Below are 12,793 nucleotides of genomic sequence, written 5' to 3' on the forward strand. Positions count from 1 at the left end.
GCGACAGAGTTGCTGCCTTGCAGCGCCAGAGGCCAGTCTGTACGGAGTTTGTACCTTCTCCCCCGTGACCTGCGTGGGTTTTCTCCGAGATCTTCGGTTTACTCCCACACTCCAAAGACGAACAGGTTTGTGGGTTAATTGGCTTGGTATACATGTAAATTGTCCCTAGTGTGTGTAGGATAGTGTTAGTGTGCAGGGATCGCTGGTCGGTACGGACTCGGAGGGCTTGTTTCCGAGCTGTATCTCTAAACTAAACTAAACATTCAAAATAGCTCAATGCCATCGAGGGAAAATAGCACTCTGCTTGCCCCTGTACCTCCTCCGCTGACCTGTGCGGCACTCACTGCAGATGATATAAAAGATGTTTGGCAACAACTTACCAGGACTTCTCCCACAGCCCCTGGCAAACTCAAGGACAAGGCTCATTGGAAGACCACAACCTCACACTGCATCTCTGCACCAGGCTGGCTTGGAAATGAATTGCCAATTGACAGCCAGGAAGGAGATAGAGAGCTCAGTAACATGGTGTTAAGACACCAATGTCTCCCTCAATGTCAGCACAATGAAGGAGCTAGTCATTGATTTCAGGAAAGGAAGTGGAGAACACACCCCAGTCTGCATCAAGTAAGTAAGTAAGTTTATTGGCCAAGTATTCACATACAAGGAATTTGCCTTGGTGCTCCGCCCACAAGTAACAACATGACATACAGTGACAGTTACGAATGACTCAGAAAACAATAATAATAAAACATTAATGATAAAACATCATTGATCAAGCATGTGAACCAACAAAATACCAGATCAAAGGGAGGCTACAGATTTTTGGCTGTTGAGTAGAGCAACTACTCGTGGATAAAAACTGTTTCTATGTCTGGCTGTGGCAGCTTTGACAGTCCGGAGTCACCTTCCAGAGGGAAGTGATTCAAAGAGTTTGTGGCCAGGGTGAGAGGGGTCAGAGATGATCTTGCCCACTCGCTTCCTGGCCCAATGGGGCTGTGGAGGAGATGGTTGACATGGTTGACAGGTGTAATTATATCGGCGGAAATTTGTCCTTCATCGTTCAGAAGTTCTCGCAGCAGAATTAGGCAAGTTGGCCGATCAAGTCTACACGCCATTCAATCATGTGATCTATCTCTCCGTCTCAACCCATCTCAAGATTGTTAAGGGCTTGGACACACTAGAGGCAGGAAACATGTTCCCGATGTTGGGGGAGTCCAGAACCAGGGGCCACAGTTTAAGAATAAGGAGTAAGCCATTTAGAACGAAGACGAGGAAACACTTTTTCTCACAGAGAGTTGTGAGTCTGTGGAATTCTCTGCCTCAGAGGGTGGTGGAGGCAGGTTCTCTGGATGCTTTCAAGAGAGAGCTAGATAGGGCTCTTAAAAATAGCGGAGTCAGGGGATATGGGGAGAAGGCAGGAACGGGGTACTGATTGTGGATGATCAGCCATGATCACATTGAATGGTGGTGCTGGCTCGAAGGGCCGAATGGCCTACTCCTGCACCTGTTGTCTATTGTCTATTGTCAACATCATTCTCCGGCCTTCTCCCCATAGCCCCTGTCACTGTTACTAATCACTAATCTGTCAATCTCCGCCTTAAAAGTATCCATTGACTTGGCCTCCACAGCCGTCCCACACGAACCATCCTGACGCTACAACCAAGAAAGCACAGCAACATCTGTATTTCCTCAGAAACCATTCTACATTCCCTGAAGAAGGGTCTCGAAACGAAACATCACCCATTCCTTCTCTCCAGAGATGCCGCCTGTCCCGCTGAGTTACTCCAGCATTTTCTATCTATCATCATCTGTCGTTCTCACACCTTACCTTTCCATATCTCTAGTCTCCCTCTCCCCTCTCAGTCCGAAGAAGGGCCTCGACCCAAAATTGTTATATTTTTCCTTCCTAAACATTGAAGGGAAGATCCCGAAGGTCAGTTACAAGTTCAGTCTTGGCGGTAGTGACTGCTACTCAATGTGGAGAGCAGCTACCTGCATATATCATGTGATTGTGGCCACTTACAGATGAACAGTGACTTCCATTAATAGCAACTGCACCACTAATCCATCTCACTGCTTCAATGGACACGTCACATTAGCTTAGACGTCTCCTTCGCCATGCACAAGATCTCCAAGAGTACATTGATGTGTACAAAAGTTGCTAAGGGTGCCAGGCTTTTACAACTCTAGTGATACGGCAGATCAGAAAACGCAGTAAATTGAATTGCCTCTCCAGTTTAAAACCAGCCCAAAGCTACTTCTTTTGTTCGACAGTTTTCTATTAATCCAGTTCCGCACTAATGGCACTTTGCAGTCTCAAGTTATATTTGTAAAAGTTCCAAGATGCCTTCTGGCGAGGACGTGGGTGGAGGTGTGTGTGAACCAATCTCCACTGTTCAAGCAGAAGAAGAAACAAGACTGAATAGTTTTAAGAAGGAACTGCAGATGCTGGAAAATCGAAGGTACACAAAAATGCTGGAGAAACTCAGCGGGTGCAGCAGCATCTATGGAGCGAAGGAAATAGGCAACGTTTCGGCCCGAAACGTTGCCTATTTCCTTCGCTCCATAGATGCTGCTGCACCCGCTGAGTTTCTCCAGCATATTTGTGTACCCACTGAATAGTTTTAGTTCAACTGAGTTGTGATCAACACAAGGCATGGATTACTAGATAGAATGGTAGAGTTAGTGACCTCAGAATTATACAGTCAGCCTGAAGATGGATCCTGATCGAGGCCCCCGACCGTGGGAGAACAAAGAAGGGAAGAGATTGAACTTTTTTCCGCCTTCCATCCCAGTGAGGAATGTGGAGGAGTCACTGTGGTGGATGTTTATGTTAAAATGTATTTTGTGTGTTCTGTTGCTTTTTATTGGTGTGACTGTATGGCAAATCAAATTCCTCGCATGTTGCAAAACATACTTGGCTAATAAAGTATGATTATGGTGATTATGATGATCCGAAACATCGCCTATCCATGCCCTCCAGAGATGTCGCCTAACCCGCTGAGCTACTGAAGCATTTTCAGTTGTAAGCCAGCATCTGAAGTTCCTTGTTTCCACAGAATTATTTCCTGGATGAACATGTGAAACAGGGGCAGGAACCAAAAAACCTTCTAAAGACATTTGGACAGATAGAAACATTTTTTTTAAAAGGTGCGGGAGTAGGCCATTTGGCAGGGCCGGCCTTAGGAGGTGCGGGGCCCAATTGGGAACCATTTTGGTGAGCCCCAGGTTCCCAGCCATGGTCTGTAGAATCATAGGAAATACAAATAAAGTCTATTATAGACTATATAATATATCTCTTATGGTAGAATGGAAAGTAATCAAAATGTGTGCTTAAAAAGTGCCTACGACTTAATGGACCAAACAGATCTAAGCTACATTTTAATATAAAATTGCATACATGTAATTCTACAAGTAACAAACAAAATGTGTAGATCACCTCTGAAAAGTACATAGTTACAATACCACTTGTTTTAGTGACTGTGAAATGAAAAAAAAAGTTATTTAATTAACTAGATCCTGGAAAACCAATAACTATTGGCGAAAAAGCAGTCCAGGCATTAAATGTTGGGTTTCAGCCCCAACCTGCCCTTTGGGCTTCTACCCCATCCTAACTTAGGTGTGTGTGTGTGTGTGTGTGTGTGTGTGTGTGTGTGTGTGTGTGTGTGTGTGTGTGTGTGTGTGTGTGTGTGTGTGTGTGTGTGTGTGTGTGTGTGTGTGTGTGTGTGTGTGTGTGTGTTAGTTGTCTGTGCGTTATGTGTGTGCGTGTGGGAGGGAAGGAGAGAAGGGAGGGAGGAAGAGAAGGGAGGAAGGAGAGAAGGGAGTGAGGGAAGTAGAGAAAGAAGGGAGGGAGGGAAGGAGAGAAATAAGGGTTGGAGGGAAGGAGGGAAGGGAAAAGAGAGAGAGGAAGGAGAGGCCCTCGGTTGGGCCAAAGGGCCTGTTTCCACCCTGTATCTGTTAAGTCTACACAAGACTGAGGTGTTATCTCAGATGAATGGATTATTCAAATGGATTGAAGATAGGCACAACATGCTGGAGTAATTCAGCGGGACAGGCAGCATCTCTGGAGAGAAGGAATGGGTGACGTTTTGGGTCGAGAGACTTCAAGTGGATTGAATGGCTGTCTTTTCCTGTAACTCTCAGCATTCTCACATCAATGACAAATAATACTTTATTTTTATAACTTACTTAGAAGCGTCAAGACTGGGTTAAAGCGTGAGACAAATTTTTGAGATATTATTAATTTGGGCAGATAAAATCATGAGAGGTAGAGATAGGGTGAAAGAAGGGTTTTTACCCAGCCAAGGGGAATCATAGCTCTGAGGTAAGAGAGGCAAGATTGAATAGGAATCTGAGGGGCAACTTTTTCACACAGAGGGTCATGGGCATATGGAACGAGCTGCCAGAGGAGGTAGTTGAGGCAGGTACTATAACAGAATATAAAACACACTTGGACAGGTACATGCATAGGAACGACCTAGAGAGATAAGGGCCAAACACGGGCAATTGGGAGTAGTTTAGATGGGTCATCTTGGTCAACATGGAAGATGGGTATGTTTCTGTGCTCTACTGCACTAGTATGATAGAAACATAGAAAATAGGTGCTGGAGGAGGCCATTCGGCCCTTCGAGCCAGAACCGCCATTCATTGTGATCATGGCTGATCGTCCCCAATCAATAACCCGTGCCTGCCTTCTCCCCATATCCCTTGATTCCACTAGCCCCGATCAGAACGTATATGTAGCCAGCAGACTTTGACTGACTCTGCTACCAACAGAGGTCTAAGAAACAGCTGATAAACAATCACAATCTGTAGAGAGGTCTGAGCTGTTTGTTAGCTCTGGATTTGGAAATGTGATATTTGTTCAGAACCATGATCCGAAAATCTGTTCAAACATTCATATCCAATATCGAGAGGTGCGAGCCCAGATTAGTGGGGTTCATATCCAATACAGAGAGGTGTGAGCCCAGATTAGTGGGGTTTGAGTGGAAGCAAGCAACCGGGCTTTAAGGGCCTGTCCCACTTACGCGACCTTGGCTCGCAAATTACGCGACCTCGTGGTTGCTTGAGGCGTACGGACACCGTATGGCCGCGGGGGGCCGGTCCCACTTATAAGCGCTGAGTTGTGCGGGGTTGGTCCCAACATCGCGCGGGGCTCCGAAATTCTTGCAGTGACCGAAATCTTCGCGCGCCAACGGCCTGTCGGCACGCAGGTGCATTGCGGTCGTACGCAGCGTTTTGACGTCGTACGCAACGTCTTGACGGCGTACGCCTAGCGCGTGGCGTTGCGTGATGACATCACCGCTCGACGCCCAAATTCAGTCGGCCCGCCTCCTGCCCAGCTGATTGGTAGGCATGACGTAAATGACGTCACGCGCGTACTTAGCGCGAACTTCTCGTGAACTCCGCTACTGGTTGGTCGCGCCAATCGCACGCAATCGCATGCAAGTGGGACAGGCCCTTTATTCCCAGCAGAGAGGTCTTGTCTTTGTTTATTTTACTCTGCACTCCCTGGTGCAATGGAGGTGCTCGCTCAGTGGATACCTGACACATTTCCTCTCATCTTTCCCGTGAAAATGTCTACAAGCCGGGAACTCGGCTACAGAGCAAGGATAGAACACGGGGCAAGGTCGTACAAAATTTACTGTCGATGGTTTGTGAAGTGAATTAAGGGAAAATACATTTGGAATGAGTGCTTTTTGCTCTGTGAAATTAGGTTTATCTTTGTTAAGGGCCTGTCCCACTGTACGAGGTAATTCAAGAGTTCTCCCAAGTTTCCCCTGATTCGAACTCGGAGAATTACGGTAATAGCCGTTCGTAGGTACTCGGGGCTTTCCTGGACATTTTTCACAGTGCTGAAAAAACTTCACGAGTTTCCGCGTTTCCCGAGTACCTGCCGTTAGCGTTACGAGCCGCTAAGAGACGTCCACAAGCTCCGATGTAGCCGCTACGTACATTCTACGTACTTACCACGAGTTTGATTTTTTTTTAAACTCGGGAGAGCTCTTGAATTACCTCGTACAGTGGGACAGGGCCTTTATTGTCACGTGTTCTAAGGTACAGTGAAGAGCTTTGTTTTGTTTGCGATCTAATCCAATTAGATAACACTATACATAAATACAATCGAGTCAAACACGTAGAATAGGTAGAGCAAAGGGAAGATATGGAGTGCAGAATTCCCAACATAGTTCCATAAACATCAACCTATCCACCAACTACTGTGTTCATTATTTGTCATTTTCAACTGAGGATAGTCTTCAATAATTCCAATATTATTATCAAAAGATTCAATCATTCCAATATCATTATCATTCTTACTATTGAGGGAGTGCAGCGTAGGTTCACAAAGTTAATTCCCGGGATGGCGGGACTGTCATATGCTGAGAGAATGGAGCGGCTGGGCTTGTATACTCTGGAGTTTAGAAGGATGAGAGGGAATCTTATTGAAACATATAAGATTATTAAGGGGTTGGACACGCTAGAGGCAGGAAACATGTTCCCAATGTTGGGGGAGTCCAGAACCAGGGGCTACAGTTTAAGATTACGGGGTAAGCCATTTAGAACGGAGACGAGGAAACACTTTTTCTCAGAGAGAGTTGTCAGTCTGTGGAATTCTCTGCCTCAGAGGGCGGTGGAGGCCTGAAGGCCGGAACGGGGTACTGATTGGGGATGATCAGCCATGATCACATTGAATGGCGGTGCTGGCTTGAAGGGCCGAATGGCCTACTCCTGCATCTATTGTCTATTATCTATTGTCTAAGACCACTAAATAAATGTCCGGCACTGTAGGAAGGAACTGCAGATGCTGGTTTACACCAAAGATAGACACAAAATGCTGGAGTAACTCAGCGGGACAGGCAGCAGAGAAGGAATAGGTGACGTTGCGGGCGGGACCTTTCTTCAGACTGAGAGTCAGGGGAGAGGGAGACACAGAGGCATGGATGGGTAAGGTGTGAAAACGAGAGAACAAAGGAGACGATGATCAAGGAAAATGTAGAATGCGCATTGTTAGCTTGGGGAAGGAGACAACGAGGCATACAAAGATAAAATTTAATCAGGAGGACAGTCAGGCTGCTCGGAGAACTAGGATGGGGAATGGATGGAGAGCGAGGGAAAGCCAGCGTTACTTGAAGTTAGAGAAGTCAATGTTCATACCACTGGGGTGTAAGCTGCACAAGCGATATATGAGGTGCTGTTCCTCCAATTTGCGCTGGGCATTGTCTATTTACCTGATTTCATATCAGGACTGGTACTACAGTATAATAGCATTTAACAGACACTTGCACAGGTACATGGATAGGAACGTTTTGCAGAGATGTGGGCTAAATTGGACTGCCTCAGATGGGGCACATTGCTCGGCATAGACGAGTGGGGCCGAAAGGCCTAGGTAGAGGAATGGACAGATACAGAGTGCAGAATACAGTTCTCAGCATTGTAGCGCACCAGTTCCACAGACAAAGTCCAATGTCCGCAATGGGGTAGAGGTGAATCAGACAGTAGCCTAGTTGATGGAAGGGCCGTTCAGAGGCTTGGTAACAGAGGGGAAGAAGCTGTTCCTGAGTCTGGCAGCATGTGCTTTGAAGATTCTGTATCTACTGACTGACAGGGGGGAGGAGAAGTAGGAATAACTGGTGTGGGAGAAGTCTTTGATGATGTTGGCTGCATTTCCAAGGCAGCGTGAAGTGTGGATGGAGCCATGTGGTGGGGAGTCTGGTCTGTTTAACCCTGGGATTGCTCTAGCAAAGCAGACTTTTATTTGTCGGTGGTAAAGCAAGCAAAACCATCCGGGTTCTGTGGGCTTGAAGAATGCTGTCAGTTAGTGTGCACTTTATTTGTCCCAGAGCCGTCACATTTAATACTTAACAAACTTTGCAGGACAAAACAGATATTTTAAGTGTTGCACGCTGCTATTTCCAGAGCGCTCCACTTCTTGGAAGACAGACAAAGAATGTGTTCCATCAATACCGGAGGGAAAGAGAAACAGGCTTGCTTTTATACGCTGCCTTTCATCGCAGCGGGATGTCTGAAAGCTGGTGCTTTTTAAAGGCGTAGTCACTGTTGGTCACTGTTTCAGACGTAGGAAATAGAGAGGGCAAACACTGCATCCAAAAATGGCAGCAAGGCAATAGTTTAAAGAGCCATGGGGTAGGGTGGAATTTTTATGGGGGGGCAGTGTTCTCATGGTAACGCCTTGGAACGCCGTTCAACATTCTGCATGCAAATTCCCTAAGAGGACTTGAACACATGGCCTGCCTTGGCTGGTATGGTTCAGAGCCAGCCGCTGAGCGCCAGTGGAGCCATCTTGGGCTAGAGACGGCGGCACGGTGGCGCAGCGGTAGAGAGTGCTGCCTCACAGCGCCACACACCCGGGTTCCATCCTGGCTACGGGTGCTGTATGTACGGAGTTTGCACGTTCTCCCCGTGACCTGCGTGGGTTTTCTCCGAGATCTTCGGTTTCGTCCCACACTCCAAAGTCATGCAGGTTTGTAGGTTAATTGGCTTGGTGTAAGTGTAAAAATTGTCCCTTGCGTGTGTAGGATAGTGTTAGTGAGCGGGGATCGCTGGTCGGTGCGGACTCGGTGGGTCGAAGGGGCTGTTTCCGCCCTGTATCTCTAAACACGATCTGAGCAGGCAATACCCCCACCCTCAGGGCTCGGAGAGAAAGATCCTTCACTTACTCATAAGGACGTGACCGAGAAGAGAGGAAGCCTGGTTCTATTTCTTTGTCTGAGGGCAAACGTTAAGATAATCTATCAAATTCAAAAAAATAATCTTCCATCAATCAAACTCGTTGAGTATCGATATTTGTAAGAGTCGGCCCGCTAGTTTTACATAACCAGACTGGGTGAGGTTAGAAATTACAGCAATATAAACACAAAGTCAAATTTACAGAGATAAAGAAGGCAAAATGAGTCTGGACATCTCATGCATCTATCATGATGTCCTTTCAACACACCAACACATATAATAATGGACTCAATCCGATGTTGATAGTTACAAGATTACAAGCAAACAGCTGATAGCCCAAACTGCCCAAGCAATGCTTCCTATAAACTACCACCCCCACCGTCTCGTGACCACACACGAGGTCAAACGCAGGTACCAGCCCGTTGCTTTACTGTGGCTAAACCATTACAGATCAGTAAGAAGCAGCAGAGACTCCATAACATACAGCGACAGGTGCGTGGATAGGTGTGCACAAAGGCTTTGGATTTCCCACTCGCGTTACTCTTTCACACAGATTTGTTTCCAAGATGCAAAAATGCAGGTGAGAGCTTTGCACCGGTTACATTCCCACTGGCTAGCAGGTTGTACTGCTCTGGGTTTGCGCTGGGGGTGACGTCGGTGCTGGTGAACGGTTGTGGGGAACTGAATCAGGCAACTGAATCATCCTACCAACAACTCGAGAGCAGCCCTGAACTACTATCTACCTCATTGGTGACTCTCAGACAATCCTTGATCGGACTTGTGTGCAGTTTTGGTCCCCTAATTTGAGGAAGGACATTCTTGCTATTGAGGGAGTGCAGCATAGGTTTACAAGGTTAATTCCCAGGATGGCAGGACTGTCATATGCTGAGAGAATGGAGCAGCTGGGCTTGTACACTCTGGAGTTTAGAAGGATGAGAGGTATCTCATTGAAACATATAAGATTGTTAAGGGCTTGGACACGCTAGAGGCAGGAAACATGTTCCCGATGTTGGGGGAGTCCAGAACCAGGGGCCACAGTTTAAGAATAAGGAGTAAGCCATTTAGAACGGAGACGCGGAAACACTTTTTCTCAGAGAGAGTGGTGAGTCTGTGGAATTCTCTGCCTCAGAGGGCGGTGGAGGCAGGTTCTCTGGATACTTTCAAGAGAGAGCTAGATAGGGCTCTTAAAAATAGCGGAGTCAGGGGATATGGGGAGAAGGCAGGAGCGGGGTACTGATTGGGGATGATCAGCCATGATCACATTGAATGGCGGTGCTGGCTCGAAGGGCCGAATGGTCTACTCCTGCACCTATTGTCTATTGTCTTTCTGCTGACTGGTTAGCGTGCAGCAATAGTTTTTCACTGTACCTCGGCGCCCGTGACAACAAACTAAACTCAACATGGCTTCGAGGTGGGTGGCAGTGATGTGGAGCAAAGGGATGGAAAGTCATGTGCCAATGAAGTGTGTCCACTGGTAAATAATGCTGCTCGCTGATCTCAGCAAAGGCAGCCCCGCACTAAACCTGCACCTCACACCTCACTCAACTGGCAGCTGGAAGTTAATTAAAATAAATGGCCTTTCTGAATTTGGCAAGCTTACTAATAAGCCATCATCCCTGTAGAAAGCCAGCCTTCCTAATTAATCCACTTCTCCACTGTAAAATGCTGACAACGAGACCGCTTGCTATTCTTGTCCATACCTCCTTCAAGGAACTCTCCCCACTAGTTCCCACCTCACACCTAGAGATTAGTCTCTACACATGGATATATCCGGCTACACACACGAGCTTTTGCTGGAACTGTTGTCTCGTGATTCCGAAGCAGAAAACTGACTGCCGGAAGGAGGAATTCAGCAGGTTATAGCCCTGTCCCACGGTACGAGTTCATTCCAAGAGCTCTCCCGAGTTTAAAAAAAAAATCAAACTCGTGGTAAGCATCTAGAATGAACGTAGCGGGTACGTCGGAGCTCGGGGACATCACTTAGCGGCTCGTAACGCTAACGGCAGGTACTCGGGAAGACTCGCTAACGGCAGGTAAGCTCGGGAAGACTCGTGAAGATTTTTTAACATGTTGAAAAATGTCCACGAGAGCCCCGAGTACCGACGAGTGGCCATTACCGTAAATCTCCGAGTTCAAATCAGGGCAAACTCGGGGAGAACTCCTGAATGAACTCGTACAGTGGGACAGGGCTTTTAGGCTGAATCTATGGAGGGAAATGGACAGACGGTGGCTTGGTTCGGGACGCTACTCCAGACTGGGGGAGTCTGAAGAAGGGTCTCGACCCGAAACGTCACCCACTCCTTCTCTCCAGAGATGCTGCCTGTCTCGGTGAGTTACTCCAGCAGTTTGTCTCTCCGGACTAGATGGGAGTGGAGGGCTGAGCGAGAGTGAGAGGTGAGGGGGAAGGGGTGGGACGAGCTGGAGAGTGATAGGTGGATTCAGATGAGGAGGGGTCGATTGCAGATGTAGCCAGGTGGGGGAGAGGAACTGAGGCTGGTGGTGGTGACTGAAGAGAACAAAAGTTTGCAGATGGTGCAATCTGATCAGCATGAAAGATGGGTAGTGAAAAGTGGAACCAGAGGGATGGATGATGAGTAGAAGGGAATGGGGGAGGAGGAGGTCAAGAACAATGGGGGATGCTGAGTTGTGAGGGGTGGGTGGTGAGTTGATGGGGGGAGGGGAAAGGAACTGCATGAAGGGGGCGGTGGGAATAGTAAAAAAGGTGTAAAGCTGGGTAGATGAGAAAGGGATGGCTTTACCCGAAATTGGAGAACTCAATGTCCATGGTAGACACAAGAAGCTGGAGTAACTCAGCGGGTCAGACAGCATCTCTGGAGAAAAGGAATAGGTAACGTCACCTATTCCTATTCTCCAGAGATGCTGTCTGACCCGCTGAGTTACTCCAGCATTTTGTGTCAATCTTCGGTTTAAACCAGCATCTGCAGTTCCCTCCTACACATCAATATGCCCATGCTGATATGACCATTCATAACAAGAGGAGTTGAGTATAGGAGCAAAGAGGTCCTTCGGCAGTTGTACAGGGCCCTGGTGAGACCACACCTGGAGTATTGTGTGCAGTTTTGGTCCCCTAATTTGGGGAAGGACATTCTTGCTATTGAGGGAGTGCAGCGTAGGTTTACAAGGTTAATTCCCGGGATGGCGGGACTGTCATATGCTGAGAGAATGGAGCGGCTGGGCTTGTATACTCTGGAGTTTAGAAGGATGAGAGGGTATCTTATTGAAACATATAAGATTATTAAAGGTTTGGACATGCTAGAGGCAGGAAACATGTTCCCGATGTTGGGGGAGTCCAGCACCAGGGACCACAGTTTAAGAATATGGGGTAAGCCATTTAGAAAGGAGACGAGGAAACACTTTTTCACCCAGAGAGTGGTGAGTCTGTGGAATTCTCTGACTCAGAGGGCGGTGGGGGCCGGTTCTCTGGATACTTTCAAGAGAGAGCTAGATAGGGCTCTTAAAAATATAGCGGAGTCAGGGTATATGGGGAGGAACGGGGTACTGATTGTGGATAATCAGCCATGATCAGATTGAATGCCGTTGCTGGCTCGAAGGGCCGAATGGCCTACTCCTGCACCTATTGTCTATTGTCCCTGTAAAGCAATTAGTGACAAACTTCCATCAGGGGATATAAATCAAGATGATAGCAAAAGTATTTCCTCAAGGCAATCCATGTATAAAGTTTTCAAGATTGTTTCGAAGAAGAGATATAATCTCTCCAACTGGCTGAGGAAATCCAAAACCTTTCAGCAAGATCTTAAATTAGCAGAGGGGCTAATTAAGGTTTGCTTCACATCCTGGCTGCGTGTCTGTGGAAGGGTTTGTCTATCTTATTGCCCTGTGAGCGCAGCGCTGCAGCTTAAGATGGTGCAAAGCTGAAGGGGGAGCAGTGCGAGAACATGCAGCTGACACTAGGCCGAATCCACGTAGGCTTTCAGCCTCGAGGCCTACCATCGGCATCGGAAATACACGGCTTTGATCTCTTTCGCAACCTCACTCTCTTCTTATCTCTCCTTTCCTGGAGTTCTGTAATGTGCCGTGCCACTGGTAAAATAAATTCAAAATAAAGTTTCAACAAAAACTACGG

General features: G+C 47.3%; 1 protein-coding gene across 4 annotated transcripts in view; it reads right to left on the reverse strand.

The window, feature by feature from the left end:
• Nucleotides 1–12,793, reverse strand: part of arhgap39 (Rho GTPase activating protein 39) — a 429,053-nt gene that overhangs the window by 66,112 nt on the left and 350,148 nt on the right. For 3 of the 4 annotated variants that reach the window (XM_033040978.1, XM_033040996.1, XM_033040986.1), the window contains one exon: nucleotides 12,658–12,750. The exons of the other annotated variant lie outside the window; for it this stretch is intronic. In XM_033040978.1, coding sequence (XP_032896869.1) covers nucleotides 12,658–12,750 — 93 coding nt within the window. The remainder of the gene's footprint in view (nucleotides 1–12,657; nucleotides 12,751–12,793) is intronic. 4 annotated transcript variants of the gene reach the window in all.

This window comes from Amblyraja radiata, chromosome 2 (genome assembly GCF_010909765.2).
Source record: "Amblyraja radiata isolate CabotCenter1 chromosome 2, sAmbRad1.1.pri, whole genome shotgun sequence".
In the NCBI taxonomy this organism is placed as follows: domain Eukaryota; kingdom Metazoa; phylum Chordata; class Chondrichthyes; order Rajiformes; family Rajidae; genus Amblyraja; species Amblyraja radiata.